This window comes from Typopeltis vanoorti, chromosome 1, assembly GCF_054136105.1.
Source record: "Typopeltis vanoorti isolate ZY-2024b chromosome 1, IOZ_Tvanoo_1.0, whole genome shotgun sequence".
Classification (NCBI taxonomy): domain Eukaryota; kingdom Metazoa; phylum Arthropoda; class Arachnida; order Uropygi; family Thelyphonidae; genus Typopeltis; species Typopeltis vanoorti.
The window spans coordinates 160775706-160803662 of record NC_143549.1 but is presented as its reverse complement, the minus strand read 5'-3'; the positions used below and the strand labels follow the sequence as shown (position 1 = coordinate 160803662).

Sequence of the window (27957 nt, the reverse complement as noted above, 5' to 3'; positions counted from 1 at the left end):
TTGCCTCTTACAACATGCAGGCTACATTGGGACTATTCTTTAACCCCGGTCACCACATGAGCGCATCAACAGAAATGCTTTTCTGTCGATGCCCTTATTTTAACCCTTCTTATTCTATTCTATATATATATCTATGTAATATGAAGAATGATAGCTTTTACATAACAGGATAGAGGCACATATACTAAAAATTAGTTTCTTCTCATTTCATTCAGGCAAGATAGAAAATACCAACAGTTACTTTGCTTTCATAAATTAACAAAATCTTTTAAGAAGTACCTTAAAAGTAGCAGAATAGAATAGATAAAAGACAGTTACCTTTAACTGTCTATATGTCCATGCAGTTCTTAATAAAACTTCTTTTTTATATCTCAGTTACTCTTATTGGAAAGTCTGGATCTGTATGAGTCCATAATATTTGGATTTTTCACCCTTCTCATTTTTATATTCTATATTCTTATTTCTATATTCAGCTATGAAATAATGTTGGATTCAATATTCACTTAATTTGTACCATCATATATTATATTTGCAGTGTTTTCTTGCATTTTAGCACATACTAGTAATGAATGTATCTGTGATCTATGCTGCAAAATTACTGCTGTGAGCTCCAAAGCAGTTTACAATAATTTCTCTGAGGGTGCACTAAAAATTCACTGCGGGCACCATGGTGCTGTTGGAACGTCCTCCTTGTCTATATGGTTCACCATCTTATTGTAATGTTGTTCTTAAAAATATCAATTAATTGCTGGTTGATTACTAATCAAAATGTAGGGAAATTTATATTTATACTGCGCCACCCTATATTTAGATTAGTCTATGTAAAGTAGTAGAATCAATCTTCCATTAACTTAGCAGTCTCCTTATTCATACAGGCTGAATTTAATATTTTTCACTTAGGGCTCCCGCAAGGTTCGAACTTTTTATGAATGGTGCAATGAAAAAGAATCAGGCACACACAGTATTGAAATCAATAAAACAAAACATTTAATACAAGGTTATATGAGAAATACATAAATTTGACTCCAAAAATAAGATAATACAATTAACTTAGTTCTTCAGGTCAAAACATTCATATTAAATTAGTCTTCAAATCTTCAGATACAAAATTCACAGTTCTCTCAATAACAAAGATTGTTCACGCTGATCAATACTACAGAATTTCTTGCTAAATAAATTTGGTGGTATCATTCAGTTACACTCTATATTTAACACTTAGCAAGCACTTATAACATTATTAATTACGGCAGTTATTGCTTCAAGGGGAATTACCTTCAACTTCTAACTTCGGCTAAATTCAGTAAAACACCACAGTAAATGTTAGGATATTTGAGATGGAACTATCACTTAAACCTTCACACTGAAATAAAATAAAATAGGACTGTTCTTACTGGGATTAATCCTTAGCACATCAGATTCAATGTGAGCACATTTCAAACTTATATTCACTTATTACTCTGATGGAACACTATTCAAAAGAATTCTTCAAGGAGATAACTGAATTATTATTTATCGTGCTACACAATTCTTGTGTAGCATGATAAATAATATACAAATCTATACTATAAATATTATACTACACAAATCTATAGGGCAGAATAATTATTCCATGTTTACTACTGTATAACAAGTTGAGCTTTGTACAATCCTTGTTTAAAGTGATATAGGAATATGTAGTAATTCTGAAACTTAGTGGATTTATTCTGAATCTTCTATTAATCTTCTGGTCTTTTAGTTATCCTATTACGGCACTAAATTCCTATTACTGCCACCGCTGACTTTACTCTCAGCTATCTATATGTTTTCTCCTCGTCTCCGTACACTTCTGAATGCTACTCCCTTGAATTCCCTGCCCATCAGTCTCCTTGTTTAATTTTACCTCTTTCTTATATGCCTTCCTTCTTCCCGCTTAAAACTTGTTCACTCCGTCCAAGTCATTAATTTCTCTTCTCCCAATTATCGAAGCTCACGCCCTAGGTCAAGCGTTCTATTTTATTTCTATCTCCATGGCAACGATCAAAACAGAACGTAAACATAAGCATTAGCGTTACATAAGGTTATACCTTTACACTGAGTAATGAAAAAAAATAATAAAAATATTATAGTTACTTAATTTCTCTCTGATTTTCATTTACACATAATAATAATAATAAAATATATGTTACAGTTTATATAAGGCACATAAAAGTTACATACATAGAGTTCCTCATAATATTATTGAAGGAATAAAGTAATAAGATAAATGTTATTTACTACAGAGTCCTTTCAATAGTACAATATACATTAAAATTATATAATTAAATAATAGCTAATAAAATTCAAGGATAATACATGAATAATAAATCTTAAACAAGGGACTAACAAATAATATTTAAACAAGTCTTGCTTAGTATATGGTAGATTATGTTAAATGTGAATGAAGAATAAAAACATACAAAACAATTTCATTCACAGTTTAACAGTGCCCACGGGTACTGCGTTGCTGACCTCTGCATTAGCATATTCTCATCACTAGTCAGCATATACACTGCTTGATTATACAAATTGCATCAGTCATATATATACAGGTGCTTCATTGCAATCACCATATGCCTTTTTTGTATAATATAATACAATAATATAATAATTTTTTAAAACTTCACAAAAGCCTTGTAATTTTAAGCTTTTCGTGTGGACAGACTTATGTGTTCGTCGAACATGTTGTTTATTATTTTAACGGTATAATAGAACACAGAAACTAAGTAAATAATTAATTTATTAACTTGATGCTGATATTTCGCTGGTATTATAACCAGCATCTTCAGAGCACAAAAACACTGTTTGTCACAATACGCGAGACTAAAACAACATGGTGTACTTAAACAAAATTGTAGCAGCAACACAAAGACTAGAGTCCTGATTTTGGCACCCTCTATCTGAAAAAAAAAAAAATAGATATCATATATTACTAGAGTCCTAGAAAAGTGCTAGTTTTTTCTTAATATGACTGTCTCCCAGATCTTTGGCAAGTTAATACATCCATATTTGTTGAGATTTGTTGAAAAAAAAAAAAAAAAAAAATCATATATTACTAGAGTCCTAGAAAAGTGCTAGTTTTTTCTTAATATGACTGTCTCCCAGATCTTCGGCAAGTTAATACAACCATATTTGTTGAGATTTGGAGTGTGTTTTAGGGCTTCTGTCGCCTCTAAGAACAATCTCTCTGATTTATACGGGTTTCTGTGTAGTACTTTTGTGTTTTTCCAGTTGATCCTGTGTGCAGGGGTATCCAGAGCATGGTCTGCTAGGCCCGACTTCCCATAATGATAATTCTGGACGTATCGTTTATGTTCGCTGATGCGGATATTCACAGTTCTTCGTGTTTGACCGTAGTAGGCTTGATTGCATGAGCAGGGTACTTGGTAGACTCCTGGATGTGATAAAGGAGGAATGCTGTCCTTGGGTGAGCGGATGAGGGTGGCTAATTTGCTACATGGTCTGAATGTAGTGCGTAGTTTATGTTTATTGAGAATTCTTGAGATCTTTTCGGATGTGCCTTTAATGTAAGGGATGGTGACTGTTTTGTTCTAGTTCTCTGTGGTGGATGGTGGGAGTGGTTTCTTAGGAGTGTTTAGTATTTTGTTTATTTTATGTGGATTGTAGCCGTTGGCCAAGAAGGTGTGGCGTAAGTGAGTCAGTTCAGCAGTAAGAGCCTTGTCATTGGAACAGATTGCTCTCGCTCAATGGGTTAGCGTTTTTAATATGCCATATTGTTGAGAAGGATGATGGTGTGATTGTTTGTGTAAGTATCTGCCTGTATGTGTGGGTTTTCTAAAAACTGAAAATGATAAGGAACCATCTGGGAGACGTGTGATGAGTGTATCCAGGAAGGGCAGACAGTTGTTGGCTTCTAGTTCCATAGTAAAGTGGATTTTTGGATGTTGGCTATTTAAATGTGCTAAGAATGTTTTCAATGTCTCAGGGCCATGTGGCCAAATAGCAAGCACATCATCAACATAGCGTAGCCAAGGTGTTGGTTTGAGAGTGGCTGTATTGATTGCTTGTTTTTCCAGGTGTTCTATGTAAAAGTTGGCTAGGGGAGGGAAAGGGGGGAGCCCATGGCTGTCCCATCAATTTGTTTGTATATTTTCCCTTTCCATGTGAAATATCCTGCATGTATTGTGAATTTGAATAGTTCAAATATATCAGGGGGGAAGTGTGACTTCAGTAGATTGAGGGTTTCTATTAGTGGTACATTTGTGAATAGTGAAGTGATGTCAAAGCTTACTATTAAGTCTGAGCTTTTTAGGGTAAGGTGTTGTAAGATGCTTTTTAGGTGTGCTGAATTTTTGACAAAGGAGGGAGAATTGTTAGTGAGAGTGGCTAGTAGCTTCGCTAAATGTCTAGCCAGTTTGTATGTGGGACTATTTATACTGTTCACAATTGGGCGTAGGGGTGTGCCTTGTTTGTGAATTTTTGGTGATCCATAGATCCTCGGTGTTTTAACATGGAAGGGTTTGAGTTTGTTAACTGTGTCTTTGGGCCAGGAAGTGACTTTTTTTAATAATTTTCGTGCCTTATTCTTTTGTGTGTTGGTGGGATTGCGACCTATAATTTTGTATGTTGACTGATCTTGTAATGGTGTGTGCATTTTGTTTTCATATTCAGTTGTGTCCATCACCACGGTTGCATTTCCTTTGTCTGCTTTTGTTATGGTAATCTGGCTGTTGTTGTGTAGCTCTTTTATAGCAATGAATTCCTTATGTGGGATATTATTTTTGGGAGGCTTGGACTTGATTACGATGTTGGCCACATCTAAACGTATGTTGTTAGCTATTGTTGGAGGCAGGTCGTATATTCCTCGTTCGATGGACGCCATTATTTCGGCTTTTGGAACTTGCTTGGGAGTTATGGCAAAGTTGTGCCCTCGACTTAAAGCAGTCGTGGCTTCTTTGCTTAAGGTGAGTGACGATAGATTCACGACGACGAGGTCTTGTTGTAATTGCGGTCGTTGTATGGTGTTCCGTTGTTGTAGATTTTCGAACTTATTTTGGTGCCGGTTTTTGACTCTGTCGAATTCTTTTTTTGCCGTTGCGTCGGTGATGTTCTCTAAGATCTGCCAAAGTTCCGTATTTAGAATATTATGCAGTGATTCTCGTAATGCGCTGATGGTTGTATTTGCTTGTGCTAATTCTCGACGAGTGGTGTTGAACTTTCTCAAGATTATATTAAATTCTTAATTTTCTCATTTGTTGAGCAGTTGTTCCTCATTGTTCAAAAAAAGTTCTTCCACGTTAATCCTTTAACAACTCCTTACCATCTTAAATGTCTCAATAACATCCCATCTCCTCTTATTCACATGGTTTTTCAAATTGCATTCCCTCAATCTGTCTTCATATCCCACATTCCAAAGACCAGTTACCACCTTAGTCAATATTTTCTGGATGCCTTCTAATATATTCTTTACATCATGAAAACCAGATAACCAAACTGTGCACCATAATCCACGTGAGGTCTGATCAAGATCCTATCAATGTAACATAAGTTTTTTATTTTGCATGTTAAGATCCTCCACATCACTGCCATAATTTGATGTAATAGACTTCTAAACTTGTGCAGTGTGACCCTTGAATTTCAGGTTCTTGTGTGTCACCACTCCCAGATCTTATCTCCTCAACCTCTTTCATAATTTCCCCACGAAGTGTTTACAATATTGTTGCCTACCAAATTTCAGAACCTTATACTTTGCAACATTGAACTCATAGTGTTCTGCTCACTTGTCCACTTCTGTAGTCTATTTCTGCTGTAACACAACATCTTCTTGATTCTTCATCGTTCTCTTCCAGTTTTATATCATTTGCAAACAGGTTGTACATCTCAGTTAAACCTGCCTACATTTCATATTAAATATATTTAATATACAAGTTAAACAATAGTGGTCCCAAAACAGATGCCTGCAGTACCACTAGTAACGTTCCTCTTTGGGATAATACTGCATTCTCATGCACAACTTGCTGATACCTGACATATAGTCACATATCCAGCTCACCAATCTAGCATCAAATCCTATCTGTTCAAATTCAGTTTAACTTGTTGTGCGGCGACTAAACTTGTTGTGTGGCCATACAACAAGTTTATGGCCTTCTTCCAGATTTCATGCTTAATTCCTTCATTCATTTTGACACCTACTTTATTCAGCCTTTGTGACCATCACTCACACACACTGATGCTGTTAAATAGTTCTTGGTCAGTGCCCAAGCAGCACTGATCTTCTTCCTAATTAATTCTTCATTCCTTGCTATTGCTTAAGCCGTCTCATAAACTTTTCATAATCACCAGCTTTGTAGTTCCACTTATATCCTTTCCTCACAGAAGTCTTCATATGGTTAGTCACAATTCTAGTGGATCACTCTCACCAACTAGAGAGGGAAGTGCAAAATCACCCTCACAATCACATCCTCTGGTGAAATGATCAGGTCTAAAACTCTCAATTCTAGTGCTTTACATGCTAAGAGAGTTGCCTCTCAAAAACTCAAGAAATTTAGTTTCCTTATTCCCAAATGTTACCTCTCTTTATTCTAGTCTTTACTGCTATAATTAAAATCATTCATAATAATCAGCATTTCCTTGTTCACTAACTGAAGTTTCTTATACATTTCTTCATTACCATTGTAGACATTTCCTGTACTATAGTAACATTCAACTAAATATCTCTTCCTGTCAACCTCCACCTCACACTGCACTGCCTCAAAACCATTGCAGCTATTTTTCTCTTGCATCTTTACTTTATGTTGACATAACTCACCTACTATCATCAACAGCACTCCCCATCCCTTGTCCTTCCCTGTGAAAAACATTTCTATTTCCCTCAGGATATCGTCCTCATCCAACCTTATTTTTTTATTCCGACAATTTTTTGATGAATAAACTCAGTCTGGGATGCAATTTCATCTTCCTCTTTTCTGATGTTCCTGGCATTTATAAATAAGCATGGTTCACTTTTTAGGTCTATAACCAGTCCTCCCCATGATACCCATTGGTTGTAATTTCCCCACCCCTGTCCATGCTTTTAATTGCCTTTATTTTCACTTACCCCCATATATACATTCCAGGCCATCCAATTCCTATGCTGGTTATCTACATTAACACATTCACTGCTAGTTATACTCTCCTTATGCCATGTTTCCATCACACTGACTACTCCCATTTTTTCTGTCCTCCTTGCATTCCTCTTCTCTCACAGTACTACTATATGTAATATTATATTTAATATATAGATTATATATTATTGTATATATTATAGTATACAATATACAGCAGTATTGTATATATTAATAATATATACAATATTACTATATCCATTAATTAACAAATGGAAATAGTAGTAGAAATAGTGGTACTGTAGTAGTCTTCCATTCCATTCCATTTGCCGGCCTGGTTGGCCGAGTGGTTAGCATATCTACTCTCCAGCCAGAAGGCTGCAGGTTCGAATCCCACCGTGGGCATGGATGTTTGTCATTGTCTGTAAAATACTAGTGGTGGTGGTCGGTGGTAGATAACATTGATGATGAACGTAGTTGAGTGGTGGAGACTGAGAGTTGTGGAGTAGGTACCCTCCCTCGATGAGTCCTTGGACTCCCTGGAGGTGCTGTGTAATAATAATAATAATTTCCTCTGATCACTTCCCTTTTTTTTTTAAATGTTGTGTCCACCAATGAAAAGTTATTTGTAAACATATAGTACATTTTTTTACTGTGGATGGGCTAAGGATTTTTTTTTCTATTTTTATCAATTTTATATAATCATTTGTATTTTTAATTATTTTTTATATAGTCCTGAAACCCTGTTCTACAGATCAAACATGGAGCTTTCTCAGGCCACTTAAAGCCTCTAAGTGAGCTGATGACCTCACACTGTGCATTGAAATTCATCTTCCAACTAAAGACAATCACAAACATCCATGCCCACAGCAGGATTCAAACCTGCAGCCTGTTGATTGGAGAGCAGATACACTAATTACTTTGCCAACCAAGCTGGCTTGCATTGCTTATTGTACTTCCTATTAACAACATTGTGTTCGGTTGAGTCACAATGCAGTCTGTCACTTTTCTACAGATCCATTGTTCTCCCAAATACATGCCCTACATCTAGAAACTGTACCTGTTTTTTCCTCACACAGCTCTGCCAGCTTACCATTCATAATTCTCACTCTCTGTCTCAACTTGTCATTGTCATATCTTGGCAACACACTAATAACATTTCCGACCACACTGTTATTTTTTACTCTCCTCAATAAGCTCCTGATATCCATTGTTAGATTTTCTTTATATCCATTCATATGAGGGTAGTCTGGAAAGTTCTCATAAACACCTAGAACAAAAATGATATTAAGGCAACTGATATAACCACAAGAAAGAACATACAAAGATATAAGAACATAAGTTACCTCCATAACTCTGCTACTAGTATTTTCTTTCTTGTGGTTATATCAGTTTCTTTAATATCATTTTTGTTCTAGTTGTTTATCAAAACTTTCCAGACGCCTCGATATCATTTGTTCCCACAATCATTCTATTCTTTTTTCGCACTCTTACATTGCTTTCTGTCTAATGTCACTGTTCATATTCATTTCATTTCTTATTCTGAACAACTTGTTCTTCAAATCTTGCATTCTGGCAATTGAATTCCTTGTTACTCTTGCAGTATTATTCTCTCTTGTTCTGTTATTCCTTTCTTTCACTTCCTGACTCTCTCTTGCTTCCATTTCCTCCTTCCTACTTTCTTTCACTTCTTTTGTTTCCTCATTCATTCATTCATTTGCATGTCCCTACTTTCGTGCCATTATTCCTAGTCTTTTACACTCACATTTAGCTTTCATTTCATCAGTCTGTTTTGCATTCACTAATAACTTGTAGTTCTCAACAAACACATCCTTGATATTTTTCAAAACATACATGCCAGAATGTGAGTGAAAATAGTGGCTTGATAGGGAATTGCGATGTTGTACAAGATGGCAATGAGAGCGGTGATCAAAGAGAGAGTGAAAGCAACTATACAGAGAGAGAGAGAGAATGGTTTAAATGATGAAAAACATGAGGAATTATTTATAGGGAGTGAGATCGCTAGGTTGCATGCACGCAGTGATACACAGTGTGCAGCGGCAGTTGGAGCACCTGCAAAACTCTTTCCAGAGTGCCTCGGCTAACGGAAATAAACAAGTGTTTGAAAGGAAAAATAAGCGTAATAGTGGAAGAGTTTCTGAAATGAAGGAAAAAGTGTTGGATGGTGACTCGTTATTAAGAGGAGAGATAGATGGGAGTTTAACTCAATCGTACTTACCGGGTGCGAAATTTAAAGATGTAAGTGAGAATATTAGAGTGCAAAAACAGAGGGTGAAAGAATTGATAGTTGTGGCAGGTACGAATGAATTGAAAGGAGATAAATTTTTTATGAGAGAGGACCTGAAAGTATTGTTAAAGGTAGCGAAAGAAAAGAGTGACAGAGTTAGGATGGTGAGTCTGTTGCTGCGGTACGACAGAGAGGAGTTTAGAAGGAGGGCCATAATTGCAAATGACTTTATGTGCAGGTTAAGCAGACGGTGTGGTGTGGAATTCATGGACTTGTGGAATGAGTTTGATGAGCAAAAGGATTTATACAAGATGGACGGCCTGCATTTGAATGGATTTGGTGTGCGGAAACTGGAAAAAGTGTTGCTGAATGAAGTGAAAATGGATGTGCAGAACCAAGGAAACTAGAACTACCAAGGAGGGGGGGGGGAGTGGATATGCAGACATCAGTGAGACAGTTGAGTGTAAGAATTTATATAATGTACCCGAGCCAGTACTAAGGACAAGAAATCTGAATGGGATAGTTAGAATAATGCATCAAGATAGGGGTGGGACAAAGGGACTTCTGCATTTCATGTATACTAATGCCAGGAGTATTAGGAACAAGAAGGAAGAATTTTTGGCCTTGATTGGCTCTTCCTGGGCACAGGCTATTGGCATTAATGAAACATGGCTGACTGAAGATGATATAGTTAGTGGGATACAATGTGTAGGTTATAGTGTGTTTAGGAGGGACAGAGAGAATAAAATGGGGAGAGGAGTGTTATTGATGATAGCTGATGAACTGCAGCCAAGGAGAATAGAAGTTGAACTGCAGGATAGTGAAATGAGCACATTTGAGTCTATTTGGTGTGAGATTGAGACTAGCAGAACAAAATATACAGTTGGGTGCTGCTATAGACCAGGTGATGGATTAGATGGTGGAGATAGTATGCATAAGCAAATAGAAGCAATGAGTGGAAGGAGGGTAATTATTATGGGAGATTTCAACTATGGTAACATTGATTGGAAGAAGGAGAGGACACATGTGAGGAAGGAACTGGATTTTATTCAATTATTAAGGAATAACTATCTGAGACAGCATGTAATTGAAAATACTAGGGGTTTGAGAGTGCTTGACCTGGTAATAGCATCTGAGAATTTGACTGTAATGAATATGACCATGTTGCCACCTATTGGTGAGCGTGATCATAAGGTCTTGACCTGGGAGGTGGCTAAAGGTGTGGAATTTTCGATTAAGATGGGGTATATGTAGAATTACCATGCTGGCAAGTATGACAAGCTTAGGGGATTGCTTGGTTCAGTGCCGTGGCATGTAAAACTGCAAGGGCTGGATGTCGATAGAGCATGGGTCAAGGAGCATTTACAGGAGGTTATGGCTGATTGTATACCTAGGGTCCGATTGGTAAAATAAATAGGGGTTAAATGGATGAATAACACCATTAAGCTTGAGCTGCAAAAAAAGAAACAACTGTGGAGAGAATTTAAAGAGAAAGGTGACCTGCAGGCACATGAACAGTATAAAGCATTGGCCAGAAGGGTATCGCGTGTGGTAAAAAAAAGCAAAAGCAGATTATGAAAGGAAACTAGCTATGCAAGCTAAAGAGAATCCCAAACAGTTCTTTCAATATGCTGCAAGCAAAAAAAAAATGCACACGGCAGAATCATTTTAAAGAATGATAATGGTAAGGAGGTCACTGAATCAGTTGATATAGTGGAATTTCTGAGAGAGCACTTTGCAAGAGTATGTCATCCAGGTGATGACATTGAAAAAATGAAGGAACCATTAGTTTATATGGGAATTGTGATAAATGAAGTGGAAGTGAATAGTCTATTACAGAACCTTAATGTGAATACATCTGTGGGACTGGATGGTATACCGGCACGGGTCTTACGTGAAGTGGCTAAAGAATTATCAATGCCGTTGACCATGTTGTTTAATCTGAGTCTCAGGTCTGGTTTAGTCCCGAAGGTGTGGAAAGAGGGGAAAATAGTTCCACTGCATAAAGGAGGATCCAAGCCTACTGTTGCAAATTACTGACTGATCAGCATATCAGGAGTCATTGTCAAGGTCTTGGAGAAAGTAGTCAAGGGAAAAATACAGGAATGGATTGATGAAAATGGGATACTGTACGGGGGACAGCATGGTTTTGTGAAGGGTAGATCATGCCTCAGTAACTTGCTCAAGTTTTATAACACAGTGACGGCTGAACTGGATAAGGGTAATGGGTTTATAGTGATACTGCTGGACCTGGCTAAGGCATTTGACAGGATACCACATGGAATTCTAATCTGTAAACTACAACATATGGGAATGGATATAGGGTTGGTGAGATGGATAGGTGGGTGGTTGATGGAGAGATATCAGAGAGTAGTTTATTCAGGAGTAGAGTTCAAAAGAAGGCCTGTGACTAGTGGTGTGCCGCAGGGTTCTGTTCTTGGACCACTGCTGTTTAATTTGTTAATTAATGATATAGGGAAGGATCTAAGAGGAACAATTCATTTGTTTGCTGATGATGCAAAGTTGGGTAGGGCAATAGTGAATGCAGAAGATGTCAGAATCTTGCAGGATGACTTAGATAGATTGGAGTTCTGGGCTAAAGAGAATGGATGTCAATTTAATGTGACAAAATGTAAGATTATGCATTTTGGGGTCAAAGGATTAGCAGCAGTATAACACATTGGTGGAACTGTACTCCAGGAGATTGATGAGGCCAGGGACTTGGGAGTGTTGGTGGATAGGGAGATGAAGTTGGGGGGCACATTGCAAACGTGGCTAAATCAGCTCATCAACTCACTTGGTTGTTGAAAAATACTTTGATGAGCAGAGACAAGCAAGTTATTGTACCTCTGTACTGAGCCTTGATAAGACCTCATCACGACTACTGTGCCCAGATTTGGTCACCTAGGTTTCTTCTTGATGGGGAGGAGGTGGAGAGGATCCAGAGACGAGTGACCAAGATGATAGCAGGTCTATGGAATGAACCTTATGAGAAGAGGTTAAAGATTTGTGGGTTGCAGAAATTAGTTGATAGGCAGAAAAGGGGAAATATGATTGAGACATTCAAATTGCTAAAGGGTTTCTATAGGATTAATTCAGAGGATATTTTTGAGATCAGGACTGATGGTGGGAGAACCTATGGAAGCTAGGCAAGAGTGTGGTTTGCAAGGGTGTTAGAGCTGGGTTCTTTACTTTTAGAGTGGTAAATGAGTGGAATTAGCTGCCAGAGTCTGTTGTGGGTGCTATGACAGTGAGTGAATTCAAGGCAAGGTATGATAGATACTGTGAGAATGTCGTATAGTTGTATGGACATGATGTTTAGGGCCTCCCTCGATGAGTCTAAGGACTCCCTGGAGTCGCCCGTAATAATAATAAATACATGTTGCACTCACAACATCTAACCATTCTGGAAAAATCCACATCGTTAATTACATTTGATCTTCATGCTGCATGACATGCAGATCTTGTTTGTACCAATTTCTTTTTGTTCAAGACAAGCTTTAAAATTCAGTAAAAAATATGACCAGCAAACCCACAAAGTCCCGTAATCATTACTTTACACTAAGCTATCAAAAGTAAACATGGTTCTACTTAAATGCAGTCAGTATCTAATTACTACACAAAATAGCAAATATCTTTTTCAGAGCTGTTTACCAAAGGCTTGGTCTGTTGTGGTCCTCTAGTGGAAATATTCATATAGTAACCTTTAATACCTGCAAGCCATTTTATGTTAGAACTATTGTTTATTTTATTTATGTTGTTTATATGATTATTTGATGTTAATCTTCCACTCATCCAGGTTGAAATTCTCTTACTTTTGCATACGCCTAATGGTGGAACTAATGTAGAGATATGAAGTAAATGCATTAGGAGGAATTATATTTTTTTTAATGGATAAACTTTTAATATTAAGATTTGCCGACATAATATTTGCAAAGCTTAGTGTAGCTGCCAGACATTAAAAATGTCTGGCAGCTACACTAAGCTGCCAGACATTTTTGTTGCCCAAAGGGAGTAGGCAGAATTCTTTTAGTCCCAACTTTTCAGGAATATGTTGGCATCCTGTCTCCACCTTTAGTCATCATTGCTGAATTCAGGCTGTCAGTGATTTGCATGACTGCAGAAAGTATGGCAGACAAGCTCTACCATCTTGTGAACCTAAATCCTAACACTTTCATTGTTGTGTGATAAAATCGTGGTGTTCTATGACCAATTTTTTTGTGTTGCTTCATTAAAAATCCAAGTTTCCAGGAAGGGAGGGGGAACAACCTACATACTTAACCAAAAAAATCACCTTATTGAGGAATCACTCCTAATTCAAGTTCATCTAATTGGTGACTGAAATTAAACATATAATGGTCCTTCTTCTTTGGCCTAGCATTAGAACAAGCAGTCTTTCCATAAGGCTACACAGGCCTTATTTGCAAAAATTAGCAAGACAACCATTTCTTCCTATTTGTTTTATATGTAGGTATATAATTGAAAGATAGTCTTTCAGTGTCAAAGTTTAAGCATTGCATAAGAGAGAGCTAGAGAGCCTTGACCAGAGAGCTAATATTATATCAGAAGAGACATAATTTGCTAGAAACCAACTCTTTATATCATGTTAGTCAGCAATTTGGAGATTATTTATGAAAAAACTGTCGTTTCATGTTATTTGTTGAATATATATATAAGGTATAGTGGTTGAACAAGCTTGTCAGGTCTTGGAACATTGCTAAAACAATGTTCCAATATGTATTGTTAGATCTATTGTCAAATTTTGTATGAAATATTTTGTATATGAAAAAGCCTCACTTATGGAAGGAATATAAATTTTTTGGAGGTAGGAATTATTAGTCCTAGTTATTAATTGTGTGAAAGTTGGTATCTTGACTGAGGTGGTTATTTCTTCTTTGACTACCTTAAAGGAGAAGAACAAATCTCCATTTGGAACATCAGTCATAAAGACAGTGATGTTATTGCATAGACGGGATATTAAAATTGTAATGTCCTTAATGCAAGGAAATATATGTTACTACTACTTTCTTTTAAGGTTACACAGTGATCAGCATTCATATTTATATATTTAGGGACACAAAACACACATGTTGAAATGATTATTTTACTTATTATTAATAAAATAACACTCGAGTTTTCGACCCCCTGTATTGAGGTCATCATCAGAAAGATACACGTGTATAAAAACAAACCAAGCTACATGTTCTTGCATTCTATAAAGATAAATTTAATTTACGCTGTTAATTGATCCTTTTCTTAGCCTGACCTCTAGTGATAAAAATAAATAAATAAAATAAATAAATAAATAAAAAATATATAAATAAAAAAGTAAAAAAAAATAATAAAAATAATAAAATAAAATAAGAATAAAAAATTAATAAATAAAATAAATAAAAAATTACAATAAACTCTGCTAAAGTCCTCCTATTCTAAGATTCTTCTGGATTTGTACAGTTCAGATTGTTATAATACGATTTTCTTCTGGACTTGTACAGTTCAAGTTGCTATTGAATGTTAAAAACAACAACAAAAAAAAAAAACCACTTCAAGTCTGTGGAGGATCTTGTGAATAAAGAACTATTCACATGATCCTCCACAGAGATACCACTAAAAACTAAAAATATTTCAAGAATGCTATTGCCATACTTTATGTTAGAGGCATTACAAAAATTAGACAGAACACTACACAAATAGAACATCAAAACCATCTTTAAACCCCCGACAAAATTAGACACTTACTCAGTTCTTTCAAATATCCTCTTCCACACCTAGCCCACCCAGGAGTTTACAAAATACAATGCACATGTAACATACCATACATAGGGGAAACAGGGCGAACCATCCCAATTAGGAAGGATGAACACAAACGATACATTAAATACCTCCATTTTGGAAAAACCGGCCTTTCTGACCACGCACTCCAAACATACCACAGAATTGATTGGAAAGGTACCAAGTCCCTACACCACACCAAAACCTGGTTCGAGAGGAAATTTAAGAAAGCATGTGAAATACTCAAACATAATCCAATTCTGAACAAAAATGATGGTCTAACCATTCCAAGATTGTGGAGGACCCATTCACAACCTTTATAGCAACCAGAACAAGCCAAAGAAAAATTGCAATACAAGAAGACTTGGTGAAGTGTTTTTTTTTTTTTAACATTCAATAGTAACTTGAACTGTACAATGCCAGAAGAAAATCATAGTATAACAATCTGAACTGTACAAATCCAGAAGAATCTTAGTACAGGAGGACTTTAGCAGAGTTTATTATAGTTTTTTATTTTTATTTTTTATCACTAGAGGTCAGGCTAAGAAAAAGATCAATTAACAGCATAGATTTAATTTAACTTTATAGAGTGCAATAGCATGTAGCTTGGTTTCCTATACACATGTATCTTTCTGATGATTACCCGAATACAGGGGTCGAAACGTCAAGTGTTATTTTATTAATAATAAGTAAAATAATCATTTCAACATGTGTATGTTGTGTCCCTAAATTCATAAATATGAATATGTTACTACTAGGCTGTTAATGTACATTTGTAAATAACTAATGTATTCTTCTTGATTCAAACAGAGTCAATACACTAATTATTTTATCCTAGTAAAGTTTATGCATTTCCTAAACTAGATATAAACCTGATGATGATTTTTGGAAAAAAAAAATGTCTCTTTTGTGTTATATTATATTGAAAAGTTATAAAGACATAATAAAAGATCAGAGAACATATTTCTGGTGCAGTTTACAATTCACATTGGCACAGTCATTGATTGGATATACCTGATAAATGTATATTGGTGCATTCATTGACTAGACTGCATTAGAATTTCACAGCGGGCCAGTCAACAGTGTTTCTGTGACATTTTGATGAAATTTTAAAGATTTGGCAGTTTTCATATATAACTTGTTAATTTCTAAATACTCATTTAACTAAAAACTTGACCATCATATCAAGATTTCCTGTGACAGTGTGTGTCAGAGCATGAGGAACTTCAATTGTGAGAGAACATCTGGGGATTGGCTGTCTAATTATAATACATAACAAGATGATAACAAGATAATGAGTTTAAGATCCATTTTGATAGGTATGTTTCTTGTTAAGCGAAACCTGTCAAAATTAGTTCCTTGACTTAATGGAGTCAAGGAACTTGCTTGCACATGTCTCATTTAACAAGTTAAGTGAAGTGAAGTAAACTTCACTGGACTTGAATGCTCCATAGATTGAATGCAGGACTTGAATGCTCCATAGATTTTCAAATTTTACACTTCAAATTTGGACTTGAAAGGTTTCATAATTCTCTGCTATTGAACTTATATTTAGCAATTGCACTGTTATTTTTGCAGTTTACAAATATTTTATTATCTGCAATAGATCTATCTTCTGAATATGGTGTGCCACTTTGTCTTTTGAGGCTGGCTGTTATAGAAAATCTGCTTCATGCTAATGGTGAGTTGTCGTACATTCCATCTAAGAATTATTATTTACTGTTTTCAGATATACTTATATTGCCTAACTTTTCATATTAACCCTTTGGCATATAAATTATTTTTAAAGTTGGAACAGATAAAACTACTATTTATTTAATTCATGTGATTTATTTCATTAATTGTTACCTTATTATAAAGAATATTAATAATTTTGCAAGGTATGATACTTTTCGAAGCACTTAGTTAAATGTAATAGTATCAAACATTTTTTACATTGCCATGTAGTCTCACTTCTTACATTGTGCTTGGCACATACATGGCATATCTTTGCTGGATGTTGCTTTTTATCAGTAGGGGGTATATGTTCAGGGAAATATGCCCAATTTTTTGCCTGCAGTCTAATTGGGCAGTCCTTTTGCGATGGACGTCCACGGGTACTATAATTAGGTAAAGATATATTTGACAACATATCTTCTGCTACGTTTAAACGGAAATTGACTATTGTTAGTTTTGATGTATTGGGTAGTTTGGAATATAAAACATAAGCATTGTAAATAGCGATATCCATCAAATAGAAAAATATTTTCTTGTCACCTTTGATGCATTTTCGAAAATCGGAAAACAAGCAAGTAGTTGGTCTTGCCTATCGATACCAGCCATTCTGCAATTGTATTCAAGAACACATTTAGGTTTTATTACTTTTTCTTCATCGCCCCTCTTACTTCTCCTTACTTTTCCTGTATCTACCATTTCTTCTTTTGAACTTTGTGCTTATCATGTAAACATCCTTATTGCGGCAACGTAATGACAAAATTCCTCGACAAGATAAAGTTTTTGATTCGCCTTTTTTTATTTTATGTCGTCAATTTCTTAGGCATATTCTTGCGCTTTTTTCTCACTGTCCCGACAACATTTGTATTATTTTTTCTCAAGAAATAAAATAATTCTGGTGACGAATATCAATTATCTAAGAGTAACATATATCCTTTTCCTAATAGGTTTGGCTAACTCCATGACGACATTTTGAGATGCAGGTGTATCGCTTCCTGAAATTTTATCCTTTCCTGTATAAATTTTGAACTTTGAACAATATCCAGAGTCTGATTCACATAGCTTGTAAAATTTTATCCCAGATCATGGTCATTTGCTAGCAATGAACTGTACATAATTTAGTCGACGTCTATATTTCATAAGGGATTCATCAATTACTACATTTTTATCTGGTGTATATAATTGCTGAAACTTATTATTCAGGTAGTCGACTATATTTCGCACTTTAAATATTTTGTCATCTTTCTTTATTGTTCATTATCCACGAAATGGAGAAAATGAGATATAGCCAAGAAGCATTTACGAGTCATAATTTTTGAATATATGGGTGTCTTGACCACAGCCCTCTTTGACCAATACGTGTCGATATTAGATTTTTTTACCTCTGACATAATTATACATAATGCAAAATATGCCTGCAGTTCGTCACTTGTTATTGGATACCATTATGCTTCAATCTTTTTAGTAATTTCCTCGTTTATTGCTTGAGCTGCATATCTATTAGTTTCTGTAACTATCATGTCAAAGAAATCACCACAAAGTATTTGTTTCAAAACAGAAAGAGGTGTTGGATTCGCACCAAATCTTAGCAAAGCAATTGCATTGATGCCTGGAATTTCCGTAAATGGTTTTATAATAGGAACATTTTCCTTTTCTTGCCAATTCCATTCATTTTCTGTTACATCGGAATCATCGCTACTAGACGATGTCGGTCTCAAATGTTTATGAACATTGCCTCGAACCGAACTTCCACTGCTACTGTCGCTATTGTCACTTGATAAGTCAAAAATGCCAACACTTTGATGATATAAATTTGTCTCGCTGTTTTTATCCAAACTGTCCTCTCCGCTTTCAATATCACTTTTGGCTAACATATTATAAATATTTGCAGACATATTAGGGACAATAATAAATTGCAACACAAACTAACTAGTGAATAGAGTTTATATGTATATATATTCACTGCTTAACACTCCAGATTCGTTTGAATTGACGCAAGCTTCGTAATGTCTGTGATATGTCAAAATCATTTTTGGTGCAATAAACAAAATATGTGTCACAGATGTCTTTGTATGTTAACGGGTTAAGATATGCATTATATATTTTAATCTTATTTCTAAAGTGAAAAATTGGAAAATATATGGATTCCAACCTCTTTCCCACTTCCTCAAACTTTGTTTTTTTTTGTAACAAGTTTCATTAGCAGATAGAAGTTATATTAATTGTAGCCTTACAGTATTAGTTTATGTTGAACATCTGATACTTAAATATCCCATTGCATTATATAGCTGATGTATTGTAACTATAAAGTTTTTCTTTTCTTCATCTCATGTAAGATTAGAGAGAACTTGTTATTTGTTACTGAATATATTTCACCAAAATAAGACATTTTCCATATCTGTTATTTTAGTACATTAATTCTTTCATTTTAAATGCTTTTGAAACTGATGACAACTCAAAAGGAGACCTTTTACAAGTTGTCATCAAGAGGTCATCAAATCATTCTTCGTTTAATCTGTACACTGGTGGTATTACAAGGTATACACATACATTGCAAACCAAATAAAATGTGCTGCAATATACACTAAAGCATTACATGATGCTTGTATTAGCCAGAGGTCATCAAATCATTCTTCATTTAATCTGTACACTGGTGGTATTAACAAGGTATACACATACATTGCAAACCAAATAAAATGTGCTGCAATATACACTAAAGCATTACATGATGCTTGTATTAGCCATAGCTTACCTACCATGTACAAGCATGGTAGGTAAGCTATAGTTCAAACAAAATTTTGTCATCAACTCTTTATTGAATCAGTATCAAATAATTTAAATAGGAAATGCGCATCATTCATCATGGTTTTTGATATTTCTTATACAGTATTTTATGCTTATTAAAAGAATCTTTATCAAAATCTGATTTTGCTAAAGATTCTTTTACGTCTTTAGAAAGTTAAAAGGATAAACTAACATTTGAAGGAGGACAATATAGTAATACCATAATTTAAAATAATACATTGCAGCTGTTATTTTTACTATTGTGCTTTTAGGAAGCAGTGTTAGAGACAGGGAAGACGGAGAAAGCAATGATCCCAAGAGGTCCACTTGAAAGATTGATATGGGATAAGTCACAAATTCATAGTTATTTCACTGAATGTCAATGACTTTGTCAGTATTTATTCCTGAGAATTAATCTAGGGATTGGGGAATGCTTTTTTTTTTCCCCTCTAAATTCACTGTAATGAACTATTGTTCTGGTGCCTACAAATTCACTGTACTTGAGAGGTTGCTCTGTTACTAAGCATTCATCTAATGATGTAACTCTTATTTGTTCTTTAGAGAATTCTTCTAAGAGGCTTTGTTTAAGCCTTAGCATCTGTAATCACACTGTCTTAAAAGTTCTGTATTTAAAGAACATATAAAAAACTGAAGCATATTTGAGTATTTGATATTTGAGTTTTGGTGCCTACAAATTCACTGTACTTGAGAGGTTGCTCTGTTACTAAGCATTCATCTAATGATGTAACTCTTATTTGTTCTTTAGAGAATTCTTTTAAGAGGCTTTGTTTAAGCCTTAGCATCTGTAATCACACTGTCTTAAAAGTTCTGTATTTAAAGAACATATAAAAAACTGAAGCATATTTGAGTAAATATTACTTCATAAATTATATAAGTAAAGTGGATATTAGATCCAGCATTATTTTAGAGCTGAATGTAGAAATGATGAAAGTTTCATAAAAATAAGTTGACCAGTGAGCTTAAGGGATTACACTATCCGGCATTCACGAGTTGCCTTAGCATGGACTACTTTGAAAACATAAACGCTGCCCAAGCATCTATAACTTTAAAAAACAAAAGTTGCCCAAGCAACTTTACTTATATAATTTTGCATCACTGAACTGAAGCCTTTTGACTCTTTAATTTAGTAAATTATTTCATAAATATTTTTATGCTTTGTTAATGATCTGTTTTCTTATCCTGGTTTTGCTATATTGCTAGATAGATACAGCATCCTTATTTTGGACAGATTGGGAGACATGTAGGCATCAGACTCCAAGAACACAATCTAATTATCAGATTTTGATAAGGATTCTTTGAATAAGCATAAATAAGAAATTAAAAAAATCATGAGTGACGATGTAAGCATTTCCACTTTAAATTATTGTATAGTGAATTAGTACAAAGCTTTTAACAAAATTATCATCATGATAATTAACAGTATAAAAGTAAACTAGAAAAACATGAGGAAACTAGAATATTATTAAATTTTGTAATGAATTAAAAAATAAATTGCAAAATGACTAAAACGAAAGCCCTTTCTGCAGAGGATTTCTCAGTTTCTTTTATAATTAGCCATTCTAAAAATAAATCAGTTGTCAAATGATGTGATACTTGAATACATGTGACTTGGAAGAGAACATTCATTCCTTAAAAGTGACCTTTAAAACTTAAGTTTGATGGATTATTTAAATTCCTACTGGCTTAGTGGGAAAGCTGAGAATCAGTTTATGTTCAGTACTAGCTGTTTGACTCTCAGGCTGAAATTAATGAAGAAAGTCATACCTCTTCTCGTGAACTTAACTAAAGAAAATAACAGGTCTCTTAATAAAGAAAATATTATTTGTTGAAAATACATTTTCTTCGCAGTTCTGGTTATCAGGCATAAACCAGGAGTGGCCTTGTAGAGACAAGTTCCAGTTGTTTACAAAAGGAGGAAGAAGGAATTCAAGTGATGCTTGTTATGAGGGTTCGAGAAGTCATGTCCTCGCTTTCAACAAAATCACCATCTAAGGTTGGTCAGTGACTTCATTTTCAAAATTTACATCTGGAGAATTTTTGCTGCCAAAAAAGTATCAGTCAAATCTTTTAATACTATATGCTTAGTATTATTTCAGTGCTTAAACAAATAATATTGCACATTTTGGGACTTCGTGTCTACAAATTGCTTTTAAAGCATATTTAATTTCTACATATTTTATATACATATTAATATTTTTAAAACTTCAGAACCAAACTTATTCATAACCACAAAGACAGTACAGATTGAAATTATGATAGAAAGAGAAATGACACTCATTCAAATTATCATTATTAATGACAAAGAACATGAACAGTATATTAGTAAGGAAGGAATGTATGATAGTTCCATTGCACAAGGGTGGTGCAAAAACTGATGTGTCTAACTACTGATCTATTAGTATCTGGTGTGGTAGTGATGATTTTAGAGAAGTTGGTAAGAACTTGCATACAGAAATGGGTAGATAAGCATTCTATACTCTGCAGGGAACAGCATGGGTTTACTAAAGGAAGAACAGGTCATGTTTTAGCAATTTGCTCATATTTTATAACAATGTTATGGCTGAGTTGGATAAAGGGAATGGATACACTATGATAATGTTGGATTTTTCTAAGGCATTTGATAGGATTCCACTCGATAGGTTGTTGTGTAAACTGGAGAATATGGGATTGGAACATAATCTATTGTCTTGGATCAGGGGATGGCTGACAGACATATCAAAAAGTGGTATACAGTGGATGTGAATCTGCCAGATCTAAGGTAACCAGTGGTGTACCTCAGGGTCCTTGGGTCATTATTGTTCAATCTATACATTAATGACATCAATCAAGGTCTATCATCAGATTTGCAATTGTTTGCTGATGAAGCAAAGATAGGCATGGCCATCAGGGATGCTACTGATATTCAGTAATTACAAAATGATTTGAATAGACTGGATATCTGGGTGAACGAAAATGGCTGTCAGTTTAATTTTAGTAAGTGTAAAGTTATGCACTTTGGCGTGATTAGATTCCAGCGGCATATTATATTAGCGGAGTTATGCTACAAGAAACTGAAGAGGCCTTTAAATTCTTCTCCACCAATACACCAAGATCCCTTGGTGTATTGGTGGAGAAGAATTTAAAGGTCAAAGGTCACATAGCAAAAGTTGCAAATACAACTCAGAGGATAATTGCTATGTTGAAGCGAATCTTGACATGAGGATAAGGAAGTAATTTTGCCTCTTTATAAGGCTTTGATAAGACCACACTTGGATTACTGTGCACAGTTTTGGTCTCCCGAGTTCCAAGGGGATAAAGAGGCTGTGGAAAGGGTGCAAAGAAGAGTTAAAAGAATATATCCTGATCATGGGATTTAGATTATGAGGACAGATTGCGAGCATGTGGATTACAGACTCTCGTTAACAGGAAAAAGAGGGGTGATATGATAGAGGTCTATAAACTTTTGAATGGGTGTTATAGCATTTCAAATGATGAAATTTTTCATTATATGGAAGGCGGGGGGAGAGAGAACATGGGGGGCATCCATGGAAGTTAAGGTTGTTCTCAGTCAAGAAAGGGTTAAGAGCTAGGTTTTTCTCCCCAGAGAGCAGTGAGTGAGTGGAATAATTTGCACTTACGTGTAGTGAGTGCGTCTAGTGTAAATGAATTTAAGGGAAGGTATGATAGCTGGGTTGGGTAATTTACAACCTCCCTCGATGAGTCCTTGACTCCCTGGAGGTCTCAGATAATAATAATAAAAAAAAAAATACATGTCAACATAAAAAAATGGTTATACTACTAAATTGCCTTTATTTAATTACACAAATATTAACATTCACTCATTCTGCCATTATGGTAAAAAGATTGCAGGTTTATCCCAATTATCTATTTTCTTAAAAAACTAGACTTTTCGTGGTATGAGACCATAGGTTCTTTAATTAATACATATATTAGTATAATCCCGCCTACTAGTTTCGCTAGCAACTTTCTAGCTTTGTCAAGGCTCGAACGGTATATACCAAAAAATATGAGAGAATACAGAACCATTGCTAACTGTTAGGCAGTAAAGTTTGAACATATGCGTGTCAATGCATGCATGTGTTGAGAAGCTTCAGTCAGTATCATGGATACGTGTTGTATGCACACGCGTAACATGATTTTTCGCATATTGTAGTTCCGTTAAACTGAGTGAGTTGATTAAGTTTTTCCATATATCTTTCAGTATTGCACCCTGATTTCTGTTGAGTTTGTTACACGTTCTTAATACCACTGCTGCTGCCATGAAAATTCTGTAACTGTAATCATCATCTAAATATGGCATAGAGCTATTTTCCTAGTCAATTGCATGGTTGGAAGTAGAAAAGTGATGTGCTAAGCCTGAGGAGACTGTCCTGTTTGTGATTGATATCCCCAACATGCTCCTTCTGTCTGATTTCCAGGCTTCTTGAAGTTTGCCCAATATATGAAAGACTGCACGTACATGGAATTCTATAAACACCTGGATATTTGAAAAATGGTACTCTGGCTTTAGGAGATCTTAATACTTGTCTGATGGTAGTAGTTGGCTTAAATACCAGTCTTGATGTTGTGAGATTTTAACATTCTCGCTAATCTTGAAGAGACTGAATCAACATAAGGGATGACTATTGTTGAAGCGTATTGGGCGACTGTTCCTTGTTGTTGGAGGTTGTCTTTATAAAGGTATTTGTTGATGATGTTTGTAGGAAAACCATTCTGTGATAGTGTTATAGCAATTTGAGAAAGTTCTGTCTGTAGCTCTTCTTCGTCTGAAATAAACCTTTTGGCTCTGTTCTGTAACGTGCGAATGATGCTATGTTTTTGTGATCTATGATGGTTAGAAGAATAATGTAAATAACATCCAGTATCTGTAATTTTTCTGTATATTTAGAGTTTATAATTATTTTCCTGCCTTTTCATCAGTATGTCTAGGAAGGGGAGTTGTCTGTTTTTTTCCACTTCCAGGGTGAATTTAATTTTGTTGTGCAGTGAGTTTATTCTCTCTAAAAAACACCTGTAGATTTTCCATGTTTTCATTCCAAACGATGAAAATATCATCAACGTATCTCCACCATATCGATGGTTTAGGTGTAATTTTGGTAAAAATTTCATTTTCCAACTTTTCCGTGAATAGGTCTGCACAAGGTGGTGACAGTGGGCTACCCATTGCTAGGCCTTCCAATTGTTGGTAAACCATGTTGTTTACTTTGAAGAAATTTGATTTCAGGCAGTGATTGAACAACTGTGTAATGTCTGTAGGGAAGAGATCTTTAATAATGTTAATGACCTCCTCCACTGGAAAATTTGTTAATAAGAAAACTACATCCAGGCTGGCCATTATGTCCATTTGTAATGTCTTAACATACTTCAGTTTCTCTACAAACTGTTAAAAGTTCTTAATATAGGACTCTGTTTGTCTAATTTTTCCTTTTAGTAAGTTTGCAAGGTGTTTAGTCAATAGGTATGTAGGGAAGGATCTGCCATCCGCAATCGGACACAGTGGAACACCCTCCTTATTCACTTTGGGTGCACCATAAAGGCGAGGAGTTATGGGATGTGCGGATTTGAGTTTTCTTTTTAATTCCTCAGGCCAACCAGTTATATTTCTGATCAGCAGGTTTGTTTCGTGGTGATTTGTCATGATAGGATTTTTCTTTAGTATTTTATACGTGGAGCTGTCCAACAGGAGATTGTTTATCTCAGTGAAATAGTCTTTTGAGTTAACAATGACTGTGGAGTTCCTCTTGTCAGCTTTAGTAATGATTATCTCTTTGTTGTTTCGTAAGTTATGAATGGCCTTCCTATCATATGGAGTGGTGTTCTGTTTGGGTTGTTTTGCTGTTGCAAGGATAATTGTGGTCTGGAATCTAATATCATTAGCTGTAGCCTCTGGGAGAGGACAGAGGCCCTTTTCAATTCCACAAATGAAGTCCATTTTTGGAATGAAATTAGGAGTGATGGAGAAGTTGAAACCTTTCTTTAGGATGTCGGATTCTTGTTTGGTAAGGCCGTGAAATTCTGTAACCAGAATTTTTACGGAAGCGGCAGTGATATTAAGAACGGGTAACAGCCTCAACAGAAATCAGGGTGTCATACTGAAAGATATATGGAAAAACTTAATCAACTCACTCAGTTTAACAGAACTACAATACGCGAAAAATCATGTTACATGTGTGCATACAACACGTATCCATGATACTGACTGAAGCTTCTCAGCACATGCACGCATTGTCACGCATATGTTCAAACTTTACTGCCTAACAGTTAGCAACATTTCTGTATTCTCTCATATTTTTTTGTATGTACCGTACGAGCCTTGACAAAGCTAGACAGTCGCTAGCGAAACTAGTAGGCGGGATTATACTAATATATGTATTAATTAAAGAACCTATGGTTTCATAACCATAAAAAGTCTCGATTTTTTAAGTATTTTACCACCAAATATGTATAATTTAAATAGACAGATGAAACACAAAGTACGGTGCCTCGAAAAAGAGAAATGCAGGAAGGCTAAGTTATTGAACCACATTACATTTGTTAAGAGATGCAGAGATTTTTCAATCATCCTGAACTTCTTAATAATTAAAGGATATATTCAATCTAAACGAGCCAAAAGTATCTACAACAAAGCTTCTTTGGCGCTAATTCGAGAAAGGATACAACACATCAGGTATGAACTGAACATTATTGACCTTAATTGCCGGAACCATTTTGACGATATGTCAAACAGTTTAGACTACAAAACCTGGAACAGTATAGACCACATGTTACAATTTAGGTATGAGAAAACTTTCCAGTTAAGCAAGGTGAACCAAATTAAAAAATTTGAAGAACCATATTATCAGACACTAATAGGAAATGAGTTTAGAAAATTTTCCTATGACAATATAGAAAATACATGGAATCAAGGTAAAAAAATTGTTACAAGTACTGCAAGAAACATACTTGGTACAACATCATTACCAAATCATGAATGGATAACCCCTGAAATTCTAAATACTTTAAAAGAGAAAAGAACAGCAAAGCATATATTAAATATAAAAAATACAGAAGAAAATAAACAACATTATAAGAATCTTAAAAACAAAATTGATAAAATGTGCACATCTGCCAAAAATAACTGGTTGGAGAAAAAAGCAAAACTGTGGAAGAAGCTAATAAAAGAAATGTTAAAACGGTATACAAAATTATCAAAGAATTAACTAAGATCTATAAAGATAAACCATTAACAATGAAAGATAAAAACAATCTAGAAACTGGGTCAATACAAAATATTAAAATAATTTGGAAGGACCACTATCAAACATTATTTCAAAAAGAACAGGAGGAGGAAAGTATAACAGAAAAGATGATGTATGAAAAGGCACCACCCATTACTCCAGCAGAAATTATAAATGCAATAAATCAAATGAAACTTTCAAAAGCTACAGGTAAAGATGAAATATCTATGGAAATATGGTGACAAGGAAGTTATTAATTTCTTAATGAATTTATTTAATCAAATTCTTTATACTGGAATAATCCCAACTGACTGGAAAACAGGAATTATTATACCAATTCACAAAAAAGGAGACAAAAGAATATGTGAAAATTATAGATCCATAACACTCTTAAGTCATAGTTATAAACTATTCATTCGAATTATACAAAAGAGAACACAGGTGCTTACAGAAAAAAAATCATAGAGGAAAACCAAGCAGGATTCAGGCCACATAGATCCACCATAGACCATATCTTCATCATTAATAATATAGCAGAAGAATTATTAGATATATGAAGAGCCAAAGGCTTCAATATCACTTAACTTAAACTAGCAGAGAAATATTGGGAATACAACCTGCCCATATACTGTTGTGTTATAGATTTTAGCAAGCCTTTGATTCAGTTAATAGAAACAAATTGATCACTATCTTAAAAAAACATAAAAATGGATTCTGATATTTTAACATTTATTATAAAATATTCTCTCATATTTTTTTGTGTGTACCGTTCAGCCTTGACAAAGCTAGACAGTTGCTAGCAAAACTAGTTGGCAGGATTATATGAATAAAGTACCGATGGTCTCATTATCACAAAAAGTTTATTTTTTTAAGTATTTTATGACCAAATATGCATAATTTAAATATCTATTTTCTTTTTCAGGGAAGGGCAATATTTTCTGTCAAATTCCTTGGATATTTTCCTGCTAGTGCTGATAAGGTTACAAACAAATAGAATAATTATTCAAACTTAGATAAACATGAAATTGTTTACATGATTTAGAATGGTGTCAAGTTTTTCTTTTTTTGTTTCTGAAACACTTTAAATTATTACAGTTATCAAATCTTAGCCATCAGCTGTTTT

The 27957-nt window shown here is 34.8% G+C and overlaps 1 protein-coding gene across 1 annotated transcript in view; it reads left to right on the top strand.

The window, feature by feature from the left end:
- LOC150110585 (FIGNL1-interacting regulator of recombination and mitosis-like) overlaps positions 1–27957 on the top strand; it is a 390780-nt gene that overhangs the window by 135103 nt on the left and 227720 nt on the right. The window contains exon 10 of the mRNA XM_090399827.1: positions 16706–16780. Within this exon, the coding sequence (XP_090255953.1) occupies positions 16706–16780 (75 nt within the window). The remainder of the gene's footprint in view (positions 1–16705; positions 16781–27957) is intronic.